This window comes from Cavia porcellus, unplaced genomic scaffold (assembly GCF_034190915.1).
Source record: "Cavia porcellus strain 051 isolate PalLab524CR breed Dunkin Hartley unplaced genomic scaffold, mCavPor4.1 scaffold_6, whole genome shotgun sequence".
Taxonomy (NCBI): Eukaryota; Metazoa; Chordata; class Mammalia; order Rodentia; family Caviidae; genus Cavia; species Cavia porcellus.
Window position 1 is genome coordinate 66,429,419 of NW_026947489.1, and position 25,649 is coordinate 66,455,067.

The 25,649-nt window shown below is 36.0% G+C and overlaps 1 protein-coding gene across 5 annotated transcripts in view; it reads right to left on the reverse strand.

Annotated features, from left to right (window-relative positions):
- Acaca (acetyl-CoA carboxylase alpha) overlaps positions 1 to 25,649 on the reverse strand; it is a 308,031-nt gene that overhangs the window by 105,641 nt on the left and 176,741 nt on the right. For 4 of the 5 annotated variants that reach the window (XM_013152137.3, XM_003469462.5, XM_063249601.1 and 1 more), the window contains 8 exons: positions 23,918 to 24,031; positions 22,593 to 22,706; positions 20,962 to 21,051; positions 18,362 to 18,480; positions 10,229 to 10,252; positions 7,120 to 7,263; positions 6,249 to 6,345; positions 5,148 to 5,255 (listed from right to left, as the gene is read on the reverse strand). In XM_013152137.3, the coding sequence (XP_013007591.1) occupies positions 5,148 to 5,255; positions 6,249 to 6,345; positions 7,120 to 7,263; positions 10,229 to 10,252; positions 18,362 to 18,480; positions 20,962 to 21,051; positions 22,593 to 22,706; positions 23,918 to 24,031 (810 nt within the window). The remainder of the gene's footprint in view (positions 1 to 5,147; positions 5,256 to 6,248; positions 6,346 to 7,119; positions 7,264 to 10,228; positions 10,253 to 18,361; positions 18,481 to 20,961; positions 21,052 to 22,592; positions 22,707 to 23,917; positions 24,032 to 25,649) is intronic. The other variant, XM_005003514.4, reaches the window with a different exon arrangement.

The following is a 25,649-nucleotide window of genomic DNA, read 5'->3' on the forward strand; positions in this document are numbered from 1 at the left end:
TTTTTTTGTTTTTTTAAGACATAGTCTCACTATGCAGTGCAGGCTAGCCTCGAACTCATGGTGATCCTCTTGCCTCAGCCTCCTGAGTACTGAGATTACATGCATGTGCCACCACAGCCACTGACACAAATTTTAAGATGGCTCCTGGGACAAAGTTATGTGGAATGGGTTTTATATTAATCTGGGAAAATTTGAATGAGAATGTTGTGGAAGAGAAATGATTATACAAAATCACCTAAGTTCTAAAAGAACTGACTCACATCAAGGTAAATCTTAACACAACGTGTGTTTATAGATATCTCATTGTTGGCTGGGCACGGTGGCATGTACCTGGAATCCTAGCACCCAGGAGGCAAAGGCAGGAGGAACACCACGAATTCAAGGCCAGCTTGGGCTACAAAGTGAGTTCAAGGTCAGTTTGGACTATATACCAAAAGACAGGCAAATGTAAAATAAACTACTGAGTGTAATTAGGCAGAGAAAAATAAAGAACTTTCTGCAAAACAGAAAATACAAGAGCCAGAGGTTTAGATCAGCAGTGTGAGTGCCTGCTTGGCAAACGGGAGGTTGTAAATTCAATCCCAGTACAAAAAACAGACAAACAAAACAAACCAGAAAATACAGATTCTAAAGTGTTGTTTAGATTATAGATACGTATTACTTACCACTAGACACAGTACTGCTAGAATTTAACCTAACAAATCCTAACCTAGTTCTTTTAAAAGTTTCCCTTTATATGAAGTTTTTTGGTTTTATTTTTTAGATCCCATTTACAAACAGTTAAAAGCAAAGATTAACAAGCCTTTAAATTTAGGAATCATCCTTCTCTCCACTTGACATATTCAAGCAGTACATCAAAAGTCAACACAGAACACTGGTTTCACGGCAGCCTCTTATACGAGTCTTAGATCTTTGGAGCTAAGCCTTCCTCTATCCTAGCCTGTATCCTAACTTCAAAAGTTAGAAACAGTCTGCATTAAGTTTAAAAAATGCTTTTAATGGTCCCTAATGAAATGGTTACATGGCAACAAGTAGAAAAGAAAAGCAATCCCACCAATTAAATAACTCAAGAGAACTTATGAATAGTGTAAACAAAGATTTCTACAATCTGTATAATTTTAATTTCATCACATGCCTTGTTGTAACTCAAGAGTTATTTCATGAGCCAGTTCTTAAGTTTCTCGACACTGTGAATATATTTTTTAATCGAGGTTTGCTTCCTCCTATAAAAAAGCATGTTCTTGGACATTTCCCCCATTTTTCTATTTCTGTATGGTACCACTGAGAGGACTGTGCTGAAAGAGAGGTGGAGTGGTGAGTCTAAGACTACCAGTGTGCCCAGCAACAGAAACACTTCTTATGATACCAACAAAGAATTCCACTACCATCAAGTTCTTCAAAGACAAACATCAATAGCTATGTTCTAGCAAGAAATGAAAATAACTTTAATAATGCCATGATTTAAAAGCAAAATTGTTATTGCTTTTAAAATTCCACAAGTGGCTGACAATAACAGCAGAGCAACAGGATTCTGATTACATTGTAATAATGTGGGTCTCACAGCAAGTCCACAGCTATTACCCAGCGATTAGGCATCAGCACCTGGAGAAACTCCATTTACACTGACTGCTTCAATCTCCTCCACAAGTCATTTACAAATATATGATCCTAATTTCTATGAGAGAAAAAAAGACATGCTGGGACTAGAAGATTATTTGAACAATTTGGATCAACCTATTTGATAGTTTAATGTGTGCTTTGAAAAAAACTTTTTCTAAACTGCTAGGAGCATAATCATGAAGTGAAAAACAAAACTAGTCATCACTTAAGCTTTTTTCTTAAATTGCTTTTCCTTCCTGTATATATTATTAAAATAAGAAGATGAAAATGCCAAATATTCCTGGATAAGCACAGAACCTGGTACGTTTAATAACTTTCCTATAGTCTTAGGCAGACATTAGATTTTCCCCATGCTTCAGTTTAGTTTACAAGTACAGAAGAGGAAAAAAATAATACTGCATTGCTCATTAATGTTAAAAATATGTGTAGTAGGGCCCAGGATATAGTTTAGTGCCTGCCTAGCAAGTGCAAGGTCCTAAGTTTGAATCCCAGTACAAAAAAAAAAAAAAAAGAAGTATGTAGTGAAAACAAAGAAACCGCCTCTTTAAACAATGGTGTGATGACAAATAACACATAGATCCAAAGGTAACAAAAAGCTGTGGTCAAATTATGGAAAAAAAGGGTCAAATAAGGACAATTAGTGAGGGCCTCAAAAGCTGGGAAGAAATTTTCATAGATTTATTCCATGAAGCAACAGCAGCCACATTATAGACTCTCCCACTAAAAGTACCTTTGTCACTGACTTCAGGTTAATTTTATTCAAGAATAAGAAGGAAGATAAATCTCTCTTGCAAGGAAAAATTCCCAAGACCTTAGGATGTAGCTCAGTGGTACATCACTTGCTCAGCACACACGAGGCCCTGGAATTACCTTTTTTTACTTGCACTGCCACTGCAGCCCCAGTTAGTCTGAAAGCACCATAGAATAAATCCTGATTCATGATAGTCAAAAAGTTACCATTTTCCTCCTAGGTATCTACCATCAGCATTACGTGCATCAATGGCACTAATAGTTGATACTGCAGAATTAAGTTTTAAAAACATCTATGGAGGGGGATTCTTGAGGGGTGCATGTCTCACTTAAACCCATGATCCTCCTGCTTCAGCCTCAAGTGCTGCAATTACAGGTATGCACTGCCACAACTAGTTTATTGAGTTTTATTGCTGTTGCTATTGTTTTGTGGTATTGGAGATTGAACCCAGAGCCCTTACACTGAGCTACATCCCTAGCTCATTATATTCTATTTCATTCCATCCCATTCGGTCCCATCCTGCCATCCTGAAATAGAATTTTGCTAAATTGCTAAGTTTTCCAGGCTGGGCTCAAAATTTCAATCTTTTCTGCCTCAACTTCCCAGAATGCTGAGATTATAGCCATGCTATATTGTAATCTTTATAACAAATACTATGTGCTCTGTGCTGTTATTCAAAGAGAACACAAGTCTGTTTTTTAAGGGTAGTTTATACTTGGGCACCTATCACATACCATAGTGAAATACAACTGTAGGAGCTATTTCTATAGCTCAGTGTATAGCATTTACCTAGTGTGTGGGAGGTTTTGGTTTCAATTTCCATCACCACACCCCCGCCAAAAAAAGTACCTACTATATAGGAAATTCTTGTTTCAAGAATAGCTATCCCTGGACAGGGGGATTAGCTCAGCGGTGTCTAAGTGCCTGCTTGAGAAACATGGGGTTGTGAGTTCAAACCCCAGCACAAAAAAAAAAAAAAAAAAGAATAGCTATCCAGTATTTTTTTGTTGTTGTTTTTTTGGTATCAGGAATCGAACTCACAACCTCGCACTTGCCAGGCAGGTGCTTATGCTGCTGAGCTAAATCCCCGGCCCTAACTATCCAGTTTTTTTTTTTTTTTTGGTCTTTTTCGTTTTTTATCGGTACCAGGGATCGAACTCACGACCGCACACTTGGAACGCAGGCGCTTATGCTGCTGAGCTAAATCCCCAGCCCCCTCAGTATTCTTAACTACACCATAAACATCTTCATGGCTAAGAATATGTTATTTACTAAAGCTCCTGGATCTCTGGCCTCCAGAGCCAGCATCAAAGCCCTAAATTCTAATCTCTGCTCTGTCATCTTGCAGGTGGCAGTCGAGAGGCCTTAATGTCTCTTATCTGGAGATTTTCTCCATGTGTACAAGTGGAATAACTCTTGATTTATCTAAATTTATCTAATCCCATGAGACTGTAGTAAAGTACAAATAAATTTAGAGAAGAAATTCTTTATAAATGAAATATATTATTATTGCTAATACATACATGATGATAAATTAGTATTTCAAGAGATAAAAATACATTTTAATTAGCTATTCAGAAGTCTTCATCTGTGAGATTAAATTTGATAGGTTTTTTTTTTTTTTTTTTTTTTTTGAGACAGGTCTCACTATGCAGTTCAGGCTAGCCTCGAACTCACAACGATAAACCTGGCTCAACCTCCCAAGTGCTGGGAGCCATCACAGCCGGCTTTCTTTCTTTCTTTCTTTCTTTTTTTTTGGTACTCGGAATCAAACTCATGACCTCATGTTTGCCAGGCAGGCATTTACACTACTAAGCTAAATCCCCAGCCCGATACAGTTCTTAACATGAGTGAAAGGAAAAAAGGAGGGAAAGAAGGAATGGATGGAGGAAAAAATACTCCTGGTGAAGTTGATATATTTTGTTTTATTTTGTCTTTTGGGGGAATTTGCTTTGAGACATGGACTTGCTATATAGTTCAGGGTGGACCTGAACTTACAATGTAGTGTAGGCTGGCCTCAAACTCCCAGTGATCTTCCTGCCTCAGCCTTCTGAGCACTGGGATTACAGATATGCGACAGACACCACAACTGGCAGAAAAAATTTTTTTTCAGTACTGAGGATTGAATCCAGGACCTCTGTACCGAGCTACATTCCAAATCCTTCTTTGGTTTTTAAATTTTGAGACAGGGTCTCCCTAAGACACTAAGATACCCAGGTTGGGCAGGAGTTTACGATCTTCCTGCCTCAGCTCCCCAGACTGCTGGGATACAGGTTTGCACTACTATGGTTGCTAAGAATTTAAGTTTAGATTACAAAGTTTGATATCAACATTAGATGTTTAAGTGACATAAAATTGAAAGGAGGATAGAAGTATAGTTATTTGTAAAGGAAGGACACAGAGGGATCTGGATAGTTTGGCCTTATACATATAAGGCCAGGGTAACCAAACGGAAACATTTAGCAGGTGACTGGAAACTTAAAACTGGAATTCTGAGAGTGATTTAGGAACACAGCATCCCTTAAAAATATTTTAAATATTTCAGGTAGATAGTTTTTCCAGGTCTATATTTTTGACATAAGAGACCCTTTATATATCATTAAGTTGCTTTGAAATTTTATCTCAAAAAGCAAAATTAGTCATTGTTCTGATTATTCTCATGATAAAAGACATAGCCAATATCAATAATAAACCTTACAAATAGCAACTGAAAAAAGGATGACTGGCACAACCAGCAGGAAAGGCACCATCAGCTTCCACTTAATCAAGGACTTACATTTTGCTGGGTAAACTCTCTGAACATAGCTGCCAGACTGTCATCCTCAATGTCACAGTCAGTCTTAATGGCCACATTCAGAATGTGAATTGGTTCATCCCGGGGGACCTGTAACCCAAGACACAAATCAAAGAATCATGAGGCTGGCTACTACAGAAGCAGGAAGAAGTTACAGTACCTGGCAGAACAACTAAAAAAGGCACACCCCCATACGATGTTTAGGTTTGCCAATCAGTAGGACTAAAAAAGGGAAGCTACTGCTCAATGGCCACAATAGAGATGGAATAAAGCACATGAAAGATAATGCAGCAAAGGTATTAGCCAGAGGTGGCTTCAAAGTTTGATTTCACATGAACCTATAAGTCACTGTGTCTCAAACTTTGTCACCAATGAAATGGGATGGAACCATTTTATTTGTTTTATTTGCTGTTTATCATCACATAATGTGAACAGAAATGAGTTAAAGAAATCAACTGAAAATATTCCTATATATTTCCTTACACTTTATCAAACAAAAATATCAAACCATAGTACAACACAGTAATGAAGTAGGATAAGAACAGAACAGTTTGTTTACTGAGAAATAAAAAGAAGGGATAATACAAGGACAAAGTATTCAGCAAAAAGTCTATTTTTCTGAAGTCTAAACTCTGAGAATTATAATAGCACCACTATGAAATGAGCAATCAAAGTTTAAATCTTTTTTTTTAAAGTTTAAATCTTGGGCTAGGGATTTAGCTCAGCGGCATAAGCGCCTGCCTTGCAAGCAGGCAGTCATGAGTTCGATCCCTGGTACTGATTAAAAAAAAAAAAGTTTAAATCTTTCAAATAACATTCAGAGACCCAGAGGCAGTTTCAAAGACGATATCTGAACCCATTCTATCTATAAATTCCAAGATTAATATTCCAATTTAACTTTTTACATTTAGAATTTATTTTCCTATTTCTAAAAAACATTTTGTTGTGCCATAAAAAATTAAATATATATATAAAACAGGATTAAAGGGTTAATTCTTCTCTGTAATGTTCCAGACTCAGAATGTATATAGTAAAGTCCCGTGTCTGAAGGAACAAAGCTGTCTCCCAAAAAGGACACAATACCTTGTCTTCATCATATAAAGATGTATGACCCGCCTCTGGGAATGTAGGACTTTGGGGAGGGGAGTCACAGAAGCAGCCCATCACTTCATCAAAGATCCTGAAAAACACCAGAAAAACACTGAACATGAAAACCTAAATGGCAGAAAAATCTAACCGACCGGAAATTCATGCTGCCATTGGTAGCCAAGTCTAAAAGAATAATCCCTATCCTACTTTGTACTCAATAGTCAACTGAATAGAAACACTAGACATGAGGTGCAAAATTTCACCATGTGGAAGAAATTAGGTGGATGGAGTGTTTAAACTTTAATAAGCCATATATATTTATTTTTAAAAAATGATCTAAAGATTTTTTTTGTTTTTTTCAGTATTCAAGATATGAGCATTGCTATCATCATTGGTCTTAAAGTAATGCAAAGAGCCTGAGACAGAACCAATGTAATTACTCCTCCCCTAGGGTAAATCATCAGTATACATCAAGAGATAGATGCAGAATATATTTAATCAAAAGATGTATCATCTTTGGTAGGGCTCACTCTAGTGTTGTGTTTAATTTCTCCTGACATTTCACTCATCACAAAGCAGACAGTTTCTTCTGTTAGCTCCTAAGGAAAAGAAGATTTTTGTTTGCTTCTTTTTTTCTTTTTCTGTCCAGCTCATACTACAAACAGAGCCTTGTACAGCCTAAAAAAACGGTGGAAATGAAAAGATACATACTTCTCTAAGGAAAGATAAATTAAGGGAGCCAGGGCAACATCTCCTTAGCTGGCTCATGGCTATTTTTGGGATTTTTATTTTTCAGCAAGGTGACAACCTAAAACAGTGAAATCTATGGCATTCCTTATACAGACAGATTTCTACAATGTCTTACCTGACAAAATCTTCAAAAGTACGGAAAGAGACCATTCCACCCATCCGCTGACATGGTGGAGTGAAGGAGTTGTCCAACAGCACGTCGCTGACACTAGCTACATGAGTCATGCCATAGTGGTTGAGGTTGGAGGAGAAGGACATTCTAAATGGTAATTCAATCAAGTTCATTAGACAAGAGGAGTAGGAAGGACTGGGAGAGTAGCAATAGGGGAAGGGAATTGGGAGGAAATTCTGAGGATGGGTCAGGTTGCAGAGCAGATTTGGTTTTTTACCCACTGAGGATAAGGTTGTTTTGCTAGATTCATGTTTTAATTGAGTTTCCTGATACTATTTTTATAACTCCAAAATTATATGGAAATCTAAGGTCTGTCAAGAATTTCTCTCCAGTTTTAATATTCATATTACTATAATACGCCTGATACATAAACAGTCCATGTGGGTTAAAAACCATCCTGATCTTTCCCCTTCCCAAAACATCCCCTCTTTTAAAAGAGAGTATGCCAGCCAAGTGAGTTGCATTATGGAACACTTAAGAACTATAATAGGTTAAGTAGTCACACATACAGAGATAAGATAGATAGATATAGTTATACAGGACAATAATTATAAATAAGAATAGAATGGTTTAGAATAAATCATTACAAAAAGCATTATCGATAGTACAGAAATAAGTCACAGTCTACAAAAGATTTTATTCAGGTATTTACATTTTCTTTAATGGGTTGACAAGGATAGCTGTTATCAGAAATATTAGTTCTTTTTGAAAGAGAGACATTTTGAACCTCAAATTATCAAATTCCCTTTTTATGTTTAAATACTTCTAGACTAGAGCAAAAATATCTTCAAAGAAAGCTCTTAATAATTTCTGCCAAGATATAAAAGGGCAGAGCATGGGTCTCAAAGTATGTGTAAGCATGGCAAATAGTTGCTTTAAGAGCACTGAACTGATCTGTTCAATCTAAAACCATAATGAATTGGAATATTCCTTGGTGCACCTCAGTAGTATGTACTGAAAAATAATACCAAAAGGTGTTTCTGAATGCAGTTGATCGGGACAGCCTGTTAGGAAGGACCAAGGATGCCTCTGGACTTCCTAATGTGTTATTGGCATGTGAATCTTAAGCAAGTTCAGAGTGAGGCAATGGTACCTGCACCTTGAGGAACTGCCCAAATATCTTGTAATATATATCTGCAATACTGCAGGAGGAGGAAAGTCAGCAATGTGGACTTATGACTTGGGCACTTAATGCACTCTCTTGCAAATTATACTTATAAAAGGCAATGGAATTCTTTATAGAAATGCTGCTCACACAGACTATGGAGACTGACACTCTTGGATTTTAACCTTTGGTAAGTGATGACTGTGGGAAAAGTACTTCATCTTTTGACAGTTGTAAGGAATAGAAAGGCACAGCAGGAGAGGAGACTGTTTATACCATGAGTGAAACAAACAAATGAAACACAGATCAAGCAAGTCTTAAACATGGTGCTCCCTACAAACTAGGATTCTGAGCTATATTAACTCAGAAATGCTACCATCTTTCTCTCTTCTAGGATCATCACATGTATTTACTAAAGGACCAAGTTTGTGAGTCACTGTACCTTTTCTACCTGCCTGACATGAGACTGGAAAAATAAAAGGATTCCAGACAACACTTAAAGGTACTCTCTCTCTCCTCTAAATAAGCTAATGAGCTGGGTTTGTGGCAAACATAGGTTAAACATTTTTTTCATGCAAGTGAACCTCACAGGAAATACAGTTTCCCTCTAGTACTGCTATCATGGGCCAAACCTACTGAAGGCAAGCAGGAATGAACTAATCCTATTCTCCAAGGGAAGACTAGAAGACCCTATAAATACTCCTTTACAGCCAGGCACAATGACATATTCCTATAATCCCAGCATTCTAGGAGGCTGAAGCAGGAGGATCACATATTTGAATCCAGTCTGGACAACTTAGCAATTTAGTGACCCTGTCTCAAAATAATAAAAAAGGGTTAGGGAAATATATAGTTCAGTGCAAAGGCCCTGGGTTCAAAGAAACTTCCCTTTCTTTTCCAAATCTAAATTGGGCTCTAAAAGCCATGATCGATTTTTGATTACTTAATATCTTAGAGAGAATAAATAAATGCAACCTTGTAAATAATTCCATGTAGAACATTACAGCAATACCTTGGTTCACAAACAGTTCTATTTAGAAACAATTCAGTTTGTAAACAAAAGCATTCAAAATTTTGCTTCTGTTCACAAACTCCACATTGGGTAACAAATATGACCATGGCCATTTTTTCCATACAAACACAAATGCAGCCATCTTCAAAAAAATTGCCAAACAAATTAAGGTACCAAGGTACCACTATATCTACAAAGAGCTTGCTACCAACTTAGCGCCTTTTTAGCATTTTGTGGACTCAATTCTAATTAAGATTGCTATTCTCTCAAATTTGTATTGTGTGTTACCTTGCTTGGTTCAGGTGGCAGGAGAAACTCAAAATATATACTAAAATATCATTTTATACTGGCCTGGAAACCTCTTACAAGGCTAACCATATCAAAACTTAGGTATATTTTTCCAATGTTAATCTTATTGTAGGTTTAAATTAAATTACTTCCAAATTGCCAAAACCCTTTAGAAAAATACCTACTAAACTTATAAAACATGAGATCAGCTATTTCTGGATTCCAACTTTTCTACAAGGAGAAATTAAAAATTGAAAAAATTGTGGAAAATGTGCCAAGATAGAAGTAAGCTTCAGAGTTTCTTCACTAAAAGCACCAAACTAGACAGAGAACTTAGCAAAAGACATCTGCAGCAAAGCTGAACATCATACAGACAAACTCCTTCTTACGTACCAATAAATAGGAGCTTTTCTGTAATGATGATTTTTAAGTATTGCTTTTTAAACTGCTGAAGAAATGCTGAAGACATGTTTCCAAACAGAAAGAGTAGTTTAGTATATCCAAATGGAAGCTCAGGACTCCATAGAAGATACATTAGCTTGTCAAGTGTAGTGTTATTTTTTTTTCCTGGTTTCACTAGTCTAAGTTATTAAAATTTTTTTAAAAAGAGGTGCTTTTAATTGGAAAAGAAACTAAACATACGGTACCTGTTTAGCGTGGGGATGTTCCCTCTGTAATTAAACAACCACAGTTAGTTACTGATAGGTTAGTGAAAGCCATAATAAAAGAATTGTCAGAGCAGATACAGACCAGTCACAGGAGCTCCAGTTTGGCAGCTCTGGCATTCAGCACACGTAATTAAGTACTCATTACCCTTCAACCCCCGGGGTACCTCCAAAGAGGCATGTTTCCTGACCTACCTCACCACTGCAGCTGTTGAGGAAAGGGTCAAAACATATTTATCGCAGATTTTAAAAAATAACTCTATTACAAAAAATAATAATGCTGAGTAGTGATAAAATACAGAATGATGAACATTAATTCAACTCTATGATATGGTATATTATCTAAAGCTGAAACATGAAATGTAATTCTCCACAAGGATCCTGAAGACTCCTACTATCAAAGGTGTAATAAGCAGAGGTTAATCCCACAGGTCCTATCTTGTTGCTTTTCTAGGATATATGTCAGACCCACAAATTCTCCAAAGGAAGGCTAGTAAGTTGGGCTCCCAGCTTTCTAACCATAACCTCCCATAGGGAGAAGAATTGAAGGAACTGTATTACAGGAGCTTAAAGGAAACTGAAAGGAGAAATGAATCTACCACTAGAGTGGTATAATTTATTAAAATTAATTAAAACTTTTTAATTAGTTGAGTTTAGGATGACTATTTTTAAAATTGCTGTTAGCTTAGAAACTCTAGGTCTTTCATAAATAAAACATTAAAACATAGCCCTGAAACTTTCTTATAAAGAATATGCTAACACCATGAAAGAAAGATTAAGATAGGAATGGGAAACAAGGAAAATTTCTTGCATTCTCTGGTTCTGGCTACTATTTCTTAAAATTTCAATGTTGCTCATTTCCTCACTTAAAAAGAATCAAATAAAAACCCTTATTTTCAGTGTTAAAGGGCCAAGTCATACTTACCACCCATAATTTAGAGGTACTGTAAAAAGGTTGATTGGTTTATATCAACCATCTTATATTCTTTTATCAGCATTTAATCATTGTTGGGGTTTTCAGGCACATAGAGGACTTAATAGGCAAAACATAGTGGGTGGTGCTGATGATATGTGGGAAGGAGGATAGAGGGAGAAAAATGATGCACTTTCTACAGCAGTGAAAGGAGCAGAATAGACTGAGTTGGCCATATAAATAAAAAGCTGTGACATATCACTGCACACAGACTGTATACCTTGTGTGATTTGTGGGTAGCAATGCTCTCTGCATCAAACCTGCATCACAGAGTGAATTCATAAGGCAGCAAGAGCAAACTCTGAGTGTAAACACCTGATCCTTTGCTGTCTCGATTCCTTGGGCCACTGACTAAGGAGAACAGTTTTATTTTGTATGAGATCCTTAGTTATAACTGACTTGGTCCTAATGAACACACAAAAAGTATGCAGATTCTACAGCAGAGGGAAGTATAGCGGAATGAAAACTATAGATTCTAATGAAAGCACAGAAGTCTTTCATTTAAGGCATAAGATTGTAAAGAATGGTATCACCTGCACAGTCTCTTACCATGACTTAATTAGTTCAAAGACAAGAACCTTCCAATCAGGGCAATCTCATGTGCCATTCATCTAGGTTTCTGGAGTTTGAAACTGGTGTAATCTTTCTCAACTGTTAACCAATTTCATAAACTAATAAAATGGTCTCATTGCTTGAGAACACTACATTCTAATCCCTTATGGAGTATTCACAGGATAAGGGCCACGTTTTCCAAAGAAGGCCTAAATTGAAAAGAATGCCACCACCAACAAAAGGCCAGCATTTCCTAATCAACAATTCTCCGGTTCTCATAAGGAGCCCCCTGCTGCTTTGTTGCAAGAATTACACACCATTTACACTGTAAAACACGAAAAAACTCCCAACATCTCCAATTTTTAAAGGAATGACTCCACATGAATCTTTTAAGAGGTTAAGTTTAGAATCAGCTTATTCTCTTTGTTAGAATAAAAATTTGTGGGCTCAGAGGAGAGGTGAGTAGGGAAGAAAGGATAAACTGTTAAAGAGGTAAATGTTTAGTCATGCCCATAATGATCATTTATAGATTTTGCTATCCTATATAGGGTAACCTGAACAACTTAAGAATATGAAACACTGAATGCTATTGTGTTTAACTAGAAGGCTAAATTTGTGGCCTGTGAAAAATAAAAGATTGCGTATGAGTCAAATATTCTACATGAAACTAAAATAAAAACTAAAACATACTACATTCTGCTGCATATTCATTATGCAAAAACATTAAAAATGCTTAATTTCTATAAGGCAATCAACTATATTTTTGAAAACATAAATGAGATATAATCTGACTCTCCAAATTTGCTGTTTGGACTATTCAAAACATTTATTATGATGAATCTTCATTCACTATGTTTTGATAAATACTGAAATCACTTATCTTTTGATAAATTAGCTCCATTATACAAATATGATAACTAAGAAACCAAAGTGTATGCTTTCCAAGAATGCTGTTAAATATGGTGTCATAAACCAGAATCTAGACCTGACATTTTTTCATCTCTACTCCTGAAGCCAGTATTACACATCCATATAAATTTTAAAGAAGGACAAGAGAAATCCTTTTTTATTCTGAGGTTCTTGGCATTAAGTCACCTCTGATTTTATTGATCTGCCTGCCCAGAACGGCTGGAGAGCTTGTTTCAATATGAATGCAAAGTCAGACCTACTGCCTGATAGGTGAACTCTAAACACTGACTTCTCTGGCAGCTCTAAGTTTTCTGAGTTTCTTTCCCATCCCTTCCAGCTGAATTTCATTGTGCTTGATTTTAGCTGGCTCTAAATACATCTCTTATCATATAAAAATGTTCTAGATTCTTTTACCTAATTTGAAGGGGAAAATAAGGCCTGATATGAAAATGACAGGGATGCATATAAACAAGCCATGGTTACATCAAGCTGGGTGACTCAGAGCCAGGACGGGGCAAATCTTTTGAAATCAGGCAGCAAAACAGAATCAAGAGGTTGGCTGAATAACCTACTAGCAGTCACTAACAACAGTACCACAGGAGAAGAAACAATTTGACTGGCTGTGACAAATGGTATTCTACTTGCGTGACTATATTTCTGCAGAAGAATCCAAATCAAGAGCTGTAAAACACATTTGTACTGTGTATTTCTGTTGACATCTCTCTCTGTACCACCTCCTTGCAGTTTAGACATCCTACTGCAAGAGCTTTAAGTTTACAACAACATGATTATTATCTCATTTGTTCAGCTCCAAAGCCCCTTCTTTGCTCTACTGGAAGATTTTGCACTTCCTGAAACAAGTACATTAATAGGGTGCTACAGCATATTATAGCTGCCTGCTATATAATTAGCTACAAATATGATGCACCAAACTACAGGGATTTACAGGTACTGGATTTTTTCCTTCCTCCTGGAATCAGCTAGTCTTCCTTGACAAGAAAGAACCTTGGGCTACTCAAATGATCTATTGGAAGTTTTAAACCCAATTCTCCAATCTTACAAGTCTAGACTAGTGCCAAAATAACACAGCAGACACTAGAAGTGGAGCCATAGATATAGGAAAGCACTTTGGTAAGCACTTAAACCTGAGGAGAATCTTCTCTTTTGCCAGATGCTTGCATCTTATCAGCAGACTATCCTGAATGAAGGAAGCAAGAACTACAAAATTTTATTTATTTACAATTCATTCTAAAAAGCTGGACGTGGTAACCCAAGCTTGTAATCCTAGCACTGAGCCAGTAGTATCGCAGTAACTTTGAGGCCGGCCTAGACTACAAAGTGAGTTCAAGGTTAGCCTGAACTACATACATAGTGGAACTTTGTCTATAAAGACCCAAAAAAAAAAAAAAAAAAAGTTCATTCTAGCCTACCAAATGCTCCCATGAATTAAAAAATAAAAAGCCACAAGTTGGGTGACTTTTGAGTATTTGAGTACTAATCTCTGATGTCAAAGACTATGAAAATTCTCAAGAATGGCAGCAAGCTGTCATTGGCACAAGTCACATGGCAAACCAATTTCTAACCTTCTTTCACAAATAGAAAGAAGGTACAGAGGATACCCACCAAAAGTTAAACACCGAAGGTGCCGAGCAACGTAAATCCAGTTATGAACACACTGTGCTATAAGGGTAGAACACAGACGACCTCTTATGCATGTAAGAATTGATAAAAAGAAAATTACTTGGATTAAAACCCTGTAACATAGGAAGCCAAATTCACACAAGCAAACAACACAGAAAATGCAAAGCAATCTGACTTACCTAAGGCACAGATTTCCAGCTAAGAATTAGGTGGAAATAGACACCAATTGGTTCTCACTCATGTAAAGAAATGTACAACAAAGTATACTCCCATCTTCTGCATCAAGTTTGACACTTACATGAATCACAGATTAAAAGCTTTAAAATTACCCATATTTACTAGTATGTTATTACCTATAAAAATATCATTTGGAGTTCTGTATTTCCAGATCGTCATAATATACAAAGAAATACGCATGGCCATGGAGTTTATGGGACATAATACTTTATATATGTTTGCATAAAAACAGCTATAATTTAGACTGTTAAATACATACGCTGACTGAGAGCTTATTTCCAGATTACTCTAAGTCATTACATCCCAAACTGAGTGAAAATTTGAATGTGAAATGATTAAATGAATTCTCAAAAATAAAGGCACCGAGGATGATGTATTAGTGTAACAAACTTTTGCATTTCCAGGAGCAGCAGGTGATACAAGGGATTGACACAGGGATAAAAGACAGACACAAACATAACTTGGACTCTAAACTTTGAGCCTCACTGGAAGAAGAAAGAAAAAGGAATACCAAGTGATATATTCTGAGCTACAGGATTAAGCCACATAAAACACTAGTTGACCTCACAAAGGTGTTGTGCTCATAAGACTCCTAAATAAGAGAATTAGATCAGAGAAATAAACAAGCTGTCCATTATTCCTGCACCACACAAATGACTAAAGAAACTCACATATTTCAGCTTCAAGAAAAAATGGCTACAAGTTACTTTTCAAAAACTTCCCAAAGAAAATTTGGAAGTTTTGGGTAAAAGATCTAGAAGAAGGGAACATATCTTGACTAGAGAAGGCTGAAGTAGGAAATCATACTGATTAAGGATATGATTTGCTTCTAATAATATCAAGACTGCTAGAGAAATACAGTCACATTATAATAAAAATCAAAGTAAACTTCAGGCAATACAAAGCCTAGAATAAATTAAACAAAAATAAAAGGGTACTAAGCATGTCGCAAAGTAACTACCCTCATGTGCTAAAAACAAGTATGTTTTTCCTTCTTAAAGTTATCTCACGCATTTGTAATGTGTTTTGCCTTCTGTAAAAATTGAAAGACTCCACAGGCATTCAATCCAAAAGTCATGTGAGGCTTTTTCCTGAGAAAATACTCTGCTGCTGTCAGTTTACAGACTGAGAGCCATGTTTCATCCAAACCCGAGGGGGTTAAATCACTAATCAAAAACAAACTGCAGAAGTGGAATTCCATGAGGTGATTCCATACAACAACAAGAGACTATACTTTTGCTTTGATACAAAGCAAGATTACAAAGATACTCCTAACAGAGTGATAGACAAATTTAGTCTGCTTCAAATGAATACCAAGATAGGAATAAAAAGATCAAGCCTTATGATTGAATTCTTTAGACGGCTAACGCTGAACTGCAAAATACCAGTTCATGTCAGAATAACACTGTAACTCCAGATCATTACAAACACGTTTGTAAGGAAAACAAAATCTTAAAAAACTCAACTTGAGGAACAAATCTTTAATAACTGAATAAACTGAATACTGTAATGCCTCAGTATTTACCATTAATTGCTTCCTTGAGGCTCAACAAGTACCAAAACCAATGAGTATCAAATTGTTTTGGCTGGGGAGGATAAGTGAATCATAAGGCAAATAAGTTCTAGCTGGCAGGTCCAGTACCAAACCATCTAGTGGGACAAACTTTTCCCACCAAAATGTGTCAAGCAAACAAATCTGTAAGCTTCAAAGTAGTTGACAGTATAACTCTACATCCTTTTGTGCTCAAATCCAATCATCTAATCCTAAATTAACAAAATTAGACATTAGATCAAAAAAGGATTAAAGCCATTTTAACATTTTTCTGACTTTCATGAAGATTGTTTTCTCTTTCCTCCTTATATTGCATTTATCTTTACTTTCAGATCTGTACAAATAATAATGATAATACTGACGACAACAGTGTTTCAGAAGCTTTAAAATTACATACATAACCAAGAAATTATAGATACCAATTCTGTCTAAGCCTGGTCTTTATCCATAGAGGCATGTGTAATACAGCTGTTGGTAGGTACAAGTATTTTTTTTTTTGGTACCAGAGATCGAACTCATGACCTTGCCCTTGCTACTGAGCTAAATAAATCTCTGCAAGTATGCAAGTTTTAAAACAACATCAGGACAAAACAAGGTTCATATTTTTGATGTAGAATAAATGAGTAAGATTTCTTGACAAAGCAGTTAAGAATTTCCCTTATTTTTCAGTCAACTTTCCCACCAAACTGAAGACACAGCCTTGAATTAAGGGGGAAAACAATTCAGAAAGACAAGGGAAACTATGAGAAGGGACAGAAATCAGAGGCAACCCTGCAGACTGACTACAAATCACTGCCCAAAGGGAAGAGGTTGTAGAAAACAGGAAGAAAGGAAGACTGTCTTGAGAATTACGGAGGATTAAGTATAGCATGTAGTTCTCTACAATTATTCAAAGCAATGCAGGAAAAGAAAGACCGAGTGCTGAGCTATGTGTGCTATGAGTACTTTGCCACTCACTGAAGGACAACTATTCGTTTCTTGAAAATGAGATTCTGAAATCCATGGAGGCAAAAATGTACCGAGATGCTTGCTAAATCAAGGATATATGCTTTTCTCTGCCAGCCATAAGGCATTTTTGAGGTAGAGAACTGAAAGGATCTTCTGAGATGAAGAAGAGATGTATTTTTTCTGAAAGTGATTCTGCTCATCTGCTGACTTCTAGTGGATCAACAGTGGCATCCAGTGGTCAAAAGTCTTAGCACAGACTTCTTTGTCTCTAGAAAGGCTCTATTGCTTGGGTGAAGTAGCAATTCAGAAAAAAACATTTCTGGTGTCTATAACTAAAGATTCCCAAAGAAACAGTACTTTATAATACCAAGCGAAGAACCAAAGGCCATAAAAAAAATTGGAGAGGGGCAAGTTAAGATTGGCTGTGGTATTTATATTTCCTATGGTATTAATAAAAAGAATGAAAATATAGGAGGAAATGAATGTATCTGTGAGTGGAATACCTAGATTTTCATTACCTCAGAATAGTTTTTGAAAATGAGTATATAAGATGAAGTATTTCATTTTAAAACCAAAGAAATACTGCAATAAATTTCCATATGTACAGTTTAAAGTTTTTAGGAAAGAAAAAATACTAATTGAATTAGCATGACCAATTAAGTAATTGACTTAAATTTATGAAGTTGGGTCCTAAGTGTTATTTTAAAAATCTGATTGAATTTCAATGGTTACATTCAAGTGTCTGTTTTTCAGGAGATAATAAAACTAGTTCAGGTACAATTTCAATCTATAACAAACATATAAAAAAAGGAAAGCATTCCACCCAAAATGTTTGAACTGCTGACTAAAACTACTTAAAAAGCGACTTTATGGCAAAGTTCCAACAACAGGGAGGGAAATAAGGAAGGAGGGAAGGAAAGTTTCTTCAGTAATATAACACAGCCAAAATGGAATGGTGTAATCCTGAACTTTCATCTTAATTAGATCATAACATCTCTCCAGATCAAAGGTGCAGGCACCAAGAAACTCTTCTTTTCTTTCTTTTTTTTTTTTTTTTTTGTCTTTTTCTTTTTTATTGGTACGGGGGATCGAACTCACGACTGCCTGCTTGCAAGTCAGGCACTTATGCCACTGAGCTAAATCCCTAGCCCCTAAGAAACTCTTTTCTTACGGTTCAAATCTATTCATGTTTACTCTGTATTTCTAGCCTTAAAACACATGGACTTGTCATATTCATTACTCCTCATAACTCTCCTGATAGGCCTCTGGCTAGCTTTGGTGCATATAACATACTTAAACTCACCTGTTTGGGTGAGATGTGGGTAGCATAAACTGAAATTCCACCACGCAGGTATTGTCTTTAAGTTGGCGGTGCTGTACACTGTTAAGTTCATAGGCAATATAAGCTCTTCGAACATATACCTGGTTAAAAAGTAATCTTTAGTAAATGAACTTCAAAAAAAAAAAAAAAAGAAAAGAGAATGGTTATACCAGGAAAAAGTCTTAAAGAGAAGTACTGGATGTAAAAGGTGGTAGTTTGCAGTGAGAGGTTCCAAGGTCCTATACATACAAGAGCTGGTAACAAAAAGTATGTATTTAAACAGAAAATATTATTACAGTAAAAAAGGCATTGCCATTAATCCTCCTACTCACTCTTGCTTCAAACACACTTATCATTCTTGCTATTACTAAAGCAGTTCTAGAAGTTCTCTTTCATAAGTGTCTTTATGAGGTATGATTAAAAATATGGTGAATGTTGCTGCTGAGTGTCATTCAATGGAAACACAGGCTTGTAAAAAACATTATAATGTGTCCTCATTTGCTTTATTCACCAGCTGTGGTACCAGTTGACTTCTGACTCTTCCCCAAGTCAAAATGATTATGAAAGATAAACATTTAGAACTGATTCATGACATCAAGGCAGCCAGGATGGTGTGACTGAAGACATGGAGGGAGGACTTCCAGAAGTGCTTCTGAAAGTTTCAAGAACAATGGGGTAAATGTGTCTGAAGCAAAAGGGAGTATTTTTCAAGGGGATTAAGGACAATTTGTCTTTCACTATAAGTTTTTAAAAATTTAAACATTTACTGTATTTTTAAAAATCATACCTTATACATATTTTGCCATAAAAAAGCTTGAGCCTCATTACTAGCTTCATGGATACAGCTGGAAATAAAGGTAGACTGCCTCTGCTGTATGCCTCTAGATGCATGGTAATGCTTTTACCCTAAGCCAGTGATGGCAAATGTTTTAGAAACCAAGTGTGCAAACTGTAACCCAAGCTCACTTATTTATCAAGAAGTGCCAACACTGCACTTAAACTTGAATATTGAGGTTTTAATTTAGAAAAATCAACTCACACATTAATATCTTTTGCCTTAAAAGAAAAACACATGTGCTATAAGGTTCATCACCACCACTCTAAGTTAAACTTTATAGAAGGGTTGATCTTTAGCAAAAATCATTTCAACAGAAGACAAAAGCAAGAATGATAAAAAAAAATAAGAGTTCTTTATTCTGGGCTACTTAGGAATACAGATTGAATATGGAAGTAAATGCAGTACACTTTAACTCTTTTCCTATCTTATATCATTGTTTTTTAAGCCTACTGCGTAAAGTCAGTTTTGAATAATCTAGATACCCAATTCCAGGCAAAAGAAGGGAGGCACAATTTGATATATTTCAAATACATTAACTTATTCACGAGTTAAAGAAACAGTGTCAGACTATGTTTCAGCAAAAACGTTAGTTTACTGCCATGCACTTCACATTCAATTTGCCATAAGCATAAAATGCTGCAGGGGATTCTATCAGTATGTGAGATATGTAAGGATACTTTTCATTAAATGATATACAAGCCCCCCAAAATACTTAGGTAATTCAGGTATTTGGTATTTACTAAATGAGATACTTTATATACTTAAATCACAGAATACAAATAAAAACCAACCCCAACAAGCTAGCAACAGATTATGGTGACATTACATAAAATCACCTAAATCACTCCTTTTCTCCATCTTGAAAATGTATCTACTTGGCAATTTGAAGGCTACAAGTAATTGGGGCCTGCAATTTTTGTCCTTCATGAGGTAGTGTGCTACAGTGGAAATAGAAAAGTCTTTGGAGTCAGACTGACCTGAATTTAAATGCGAATTCTTCCACTTATTATCTATATAATTTCTGGACAAGTAATTTAACCTCTCAAGTCTTTTTATTTTATTTGGCAGTCAGAGGGGATTGAACACAGGCCTTCACACTCAGCTACATCCCCAGTCAGCCCCCTCCCACTTTTCTGAGACACTGGTAAGTCATTAAGTTGCCTGGGCTGAATTCAAACTTCTAATCCTTCAGTCTCAGCTTCCATAATATTAGAATTACAGGTATGTGCCACCAACGTGGCTTCACAGATTTCCTTTTACTTCATAAATGGAGAAGTTCAATATATGAACCTACAGTTCATTAAATGCTACTGGCTTCTTTCTTGTAAGACAAAATTTTGTAAGCACTGCTTTCCAATTCAAAACATAACTAAAATCCATTTTAATTTGGCATAGATAACAAAATGGTAAAGTTACACATGTTTGAACCAACTACATTTTTTAAAACCATATATTTCTTGATTTATTGTGTTATAGTGAATCTTCCATTATGAACTGGAAGAATTCAAATACCTGGAAAGTACTGAAAAATGATGGCCACTATTTCCCTGTGATTGGAACCCAGAAACTGATTAGTTGAGATGAAACACTTGACTAAGGAAGTAAGTAAGCACTTATTGTTTCAAAGGAAAAGAAGATTACCCTTAGGAACCAGTCTTATGATCAAAGAAAAAGAAATGGCATGATAACCAAACACCTAGAAGACACCAAGGAGAAGGCTGTGTCACATGCTGTAAATACTCACCTCCAGAGCTGCCATCCTCACTACCTGGTTGCTGTGATAGAAGAAGTTTGGTAGGACATCAAAAATAGAAGTTTCAGATAGGATAAGTTTCTGCAAGATATAAAGGTAGGTTTAAAACATAACACCCAAAATAGAAATTTTTTTTTTCAAAATAGAAAAATTTAAAGCATAGTAAAAACTATGAATGCTATGATGGCCATACTCAGATATAACTGCTCTGTGCCTCAGTTTTTTCAGCTACGAAATCGAGGATATAACACTTATCTTCATAGGGCTGTTGTGAAGATTAAATACATAAAATTCTTAGAATTCATTAAAATGTATTATTAATTGTACTTTAAGAATTTATGATCACTATTAACCTTTCCAACATACATCTATATTTCCCTTTCTAAATATTGTCTAAATACTCCATTATGATAAAATCTTACATCTGAGCCCCAATTGAAACCCCTTGATTTCAACTGAGAATCAAATAAGGAAAAACCTTTTTAGGTTTCCCAGGAGGAAGTCTGAAGATTCCTGTGGTCAGACATGCAACAATTTAAGTCCTAATTTCTAGGTAGAAAAAGTCACTTCTTGTTTGCATGCTTTAAGGTGCTAGGGATCGAATAGTGATGCTTTATCAATGTGTTACATTCTCAGCCCCGTTCTTATAGTACTACCTAGGTACTTGTCATTAATTGGTTCTGGAAGATGTGACAAGTACCAAAAACAATGAGCACCAAATAAATTGTTTCAGCTGGAAAGAGTAGCTAGTGATGGGGCAATCAATAAGGGTAATTCCTAGGTTTAAAGTCCACTACCAAACCATACGAACTGTGGCAAAATATTCATGTCAAAATACGTTGAAAACCAAATGTGACAAATTTCAAAGCAGTCAGTACCAAGGTATATGGGTATGATTACATTTTTATTTTGAGACAGGATCTTCCTACATTATCCAGGTGGAGCTCAGGCATGTGAACCCTCTGCCTCAACCTCCCTCAGAGATGCACCATGAATAAAGCTTAGAAAGTCACCGCTGAGAAAATGATGTTTTAAAAATACTTGAGGTCCCTTCAATTAGTGGTAAAATTTAACAATAATCTCTTATAAATTGGCTCTTTATAGAACTTTTTTTTTTTTTTTTTTTTGTCTTTTTCATTTTTATCGGTACCAGGGATCGAACTCACGACTGCCTGCTTGCAAGGCAGGCGCTTATGTCGCTGAGCTAAATCCCCAGCCCCGGCTCTTTATAAAACTTAATAGTAAACATTAAAATTAAACTACATTTAAATAGTTTTGTCTCCAGAAAAGTAACAGCCATTTATGTGTGCCTGATTCAAAAATATCAGAAATCAAACAATGTTGCTACTTAATTCTAGATTACCTCCTAGGTAAAACCACAAGAGGTAAAGAATTTAATAGAACACTTTTGTCAAGGCAAACTTATTTTATTTTTAAGCTAAACCACAATCTTAATAGCATTTTTATGAAAAAATACCTTTAGTATAATTCATTTTTAAAAGTCAAGGTATAAAACTTCATTATATGGAAATTGAAATTAATTGATTACTTAATTATGTTTGTGGGAATAAAGAGGTCAAGAGCGCAAAGTGATAGAAAAGGGTTACTATATATATATATACCTGCAGATTCTCAATGCAAAACTGATGTCCGTACATGTCAATAGCTGATAGAAAAATAGACTCTACTTGGTTATGGCGAAGTTCATATGATGGCAAATGGGAGGCAATAAGAACCTAGAGTGAGAGCAAAATAAGAGGCATAAATTCCCAAGAGAGTGATTATTCTAGACTCTTATTAGGCAGCTCTGATACGAAAGCAATAAATATAACTCTGTAAGTGCAGGCATCAAAGATAAAACAGAGACCAAGTAAAACAACTTCTAGGTCCTGCAGCATAAAGTCAATGCTACAAAATACTGAATCTCAGTTGACTCTCATCGTGATTTGAGTTGTAGGCAATTTCCCAAGGGAGGCAGGGGGAAGGGAGAGAAAACAGCTTCAATCAAGTTCCATCAGTGCATGTGATTTACCATTGCAAAGCTGCTAGTCCTGGGGACTGCATGACTAGCTGTTAATTGGGAATCAGATCTGGCAGAGAGCAGCTGTGGGGAAGGTGGGTGCAGGATAGCTAGCCTCTGTAACTCAGAAGCAAAAAGGCAGACTAGGAAAAGCTGATTTGACAGTCCCAGATACTGAGCACCAAGAGGGCATCATGATGTAACACCAATGCATGTGAGAAGCAGACAAAGTGAAAGCAGTGTCACAAACAAACAGGGACAAGGTGGGACCTGAATACCCTCAGCAGGTCACTGAGAGGCTCAATAATTTTGAGTAGTTCAGTGACATGGATACAATTGTAGAGAAAGCAAAAGGTCACTGAACAGCTTCAAACACTGCTTCCTTGTCAATGCCCAAGCACTGAGACACAAAGGGAGCACCAACTCTCAGCTTCCCTGCTGAAACCTTTTGGAATGGAAATGAAGACTATAGGGTGAAACTAACTGGACTTCTCTAGGATTGTTCAGATAGCTAGCATCTAAGATTCATTTCATTATCTTTTGCTTTCCACACTTGATTATTTCCTATCTACTTAACAATTCTCATCTGTTTCTAAGCTCCCTTTAGGAAGTAAAAAATATTGAGTCGATTTCTTCCCCTCTGTTTCCTTTCCTCCACCTGAAGCTATTTAGTACCACAGGGGTATTAGGAAGGGTAGGGAACAATATCACGATTTTGTAAGGGGAAAAGAGCTCCTACTCTAGAGACTCAACATTAATCATTTTATTTCTCTTAAAAAAATACCATATGAAAACATTTACTCTGAGAACACTGTGATATACATAGAAAACTCTTTGTAAGGTGATTAAGTAAAAGCTCATTGTTTGTAGAATTTCCTAAACTATGAAAAACAACACTCCTTCAAGATAACCAAAAACTGTCCTTACCTGACGGGCTCGAAGTGCCACTTTGGCATTGGTGGTCTTACTGAGTTGAGTTAATTCAGTGAGGATAGTCAGCAGCTCATCAGTGAGAGTAGGGTCCCGGCCACATAACTGATCCTAATTGTTATTGTGACAAAGTACAAACAAATCTACCTTAATAAGAACTGCAGTGCAAAGGACTTTGAAATAGGAAAAGAGAAACAAAACAAAGCTAGATTACTAAGAAAATGTAAACTTCCTGTTTTTTGTTTTTTTTTTTTTTTTTTTTTGGTACCAGGGAATTTCCTGTTACTTTTATCCTACACAGTTTGGAAAAGATGATCCTAAGGGAAACAGCTGCAAAGGAGGAATAGCTAAAGGACTTTTCCATATATCTTAAGTATAAAATCTCTAAATTATTCAGATTCAAAAATTCTTAATGTATTTCTTTATAAATTAACATTATACTTTTAACATCAGTAGAAATCATCATAGATGACTAAAAATGATTATGGGGACTCTGGGTAAGAAATAATAGTTGACATCTCAAAATTTCAATCAGTTTTTTAAACAAGATAGAGATTGTGCTGAGGGTTTAGCTCAGTGGCATAAGTGCCTGCCTGGCAAGTGCAAGCTTGTGAGTACAAAAAAAAAAAAAGAGGTAGAGACTAATAACCTACTTGTTCCCTCTCCTATTGTGAGGAAAAAAAGGTAGAACAAAGCAAAAGGAGCCACCCCAGTAGTTGTAATTCTACAAACCAAATGTTTAGCATCCCAGGAGAATGCAAAACAGAAACACAAGGATAAATTATTGTTATATATATACACTAACTAAAAACATCATCTCATATTCTGGCAATTCTCTATCCGAAAGCATTTATCTTGTGAGAATCATTCCATGACTTTAAACATGGTAAATTCTTGCTGATTTTGAGAAAAAACAAACTCTTAACATACAATCAATAATTTATTCATTATTAGGCAATTCTTCCAAAAAATTAAAAATGTTACTAAAAATCTCTACTATAGTCTGAGAAAAAAAGTTTTACTGGAATCCAGTGGAATATCAGCTTATTCCCTAAATTCATTCATTATCTATATAATTTTTACATATGCCAAAAAAACCACAAACATAGTTTTTATAAATGTCTGTCCTTTTAAAGACTTTACAAAGCTATTGGTGTTGGGGGCTAGGGATTTAGCTCAACGGCATAAGCACCTGCTTTATAAGCAGGCAGTCGTGAGTTCAATCACTGGTACCGATAAAAAGGAAAAAGACAAAAAAAAAAAAAAAAAAAAAAAACAAAGCTATTGATGTAGTAATTTTTTTTTTTTTTGACCTTTTCCTTTTCATCGGTACCAGGGATTGAACTCACGACCGCCTGCTTGCAAGGCAGTAGTAACTCTTAATACGTCACCATTTAAAAAATACATATTTGAGGGGCTGGAGATTTAGCTCAGCGGCATAAGCACCTGCCTTGCAAGCAGGAGTCCGTGAGTTCGATCGCCGGTACGATTAAAAAAAAACAAAATTTAAAAGCCTAAAAAATACATATTTAGATATGGCTTTCTCTACTCAGATTCAGAAATAACTTTGAATCTCTGTAGTGAATCATTCTGCTATGTGACACGAAAGATCATGTGTCCCTGTATCTGTGTGCCTGTGTGTGTGTGTGTGTGTGTGTGTGTGTGTATGCATGCACATTGGTGCTGCTGCTGGTGAAGATCAAATCCAGGGCCCTGAATCAGCTAGGCA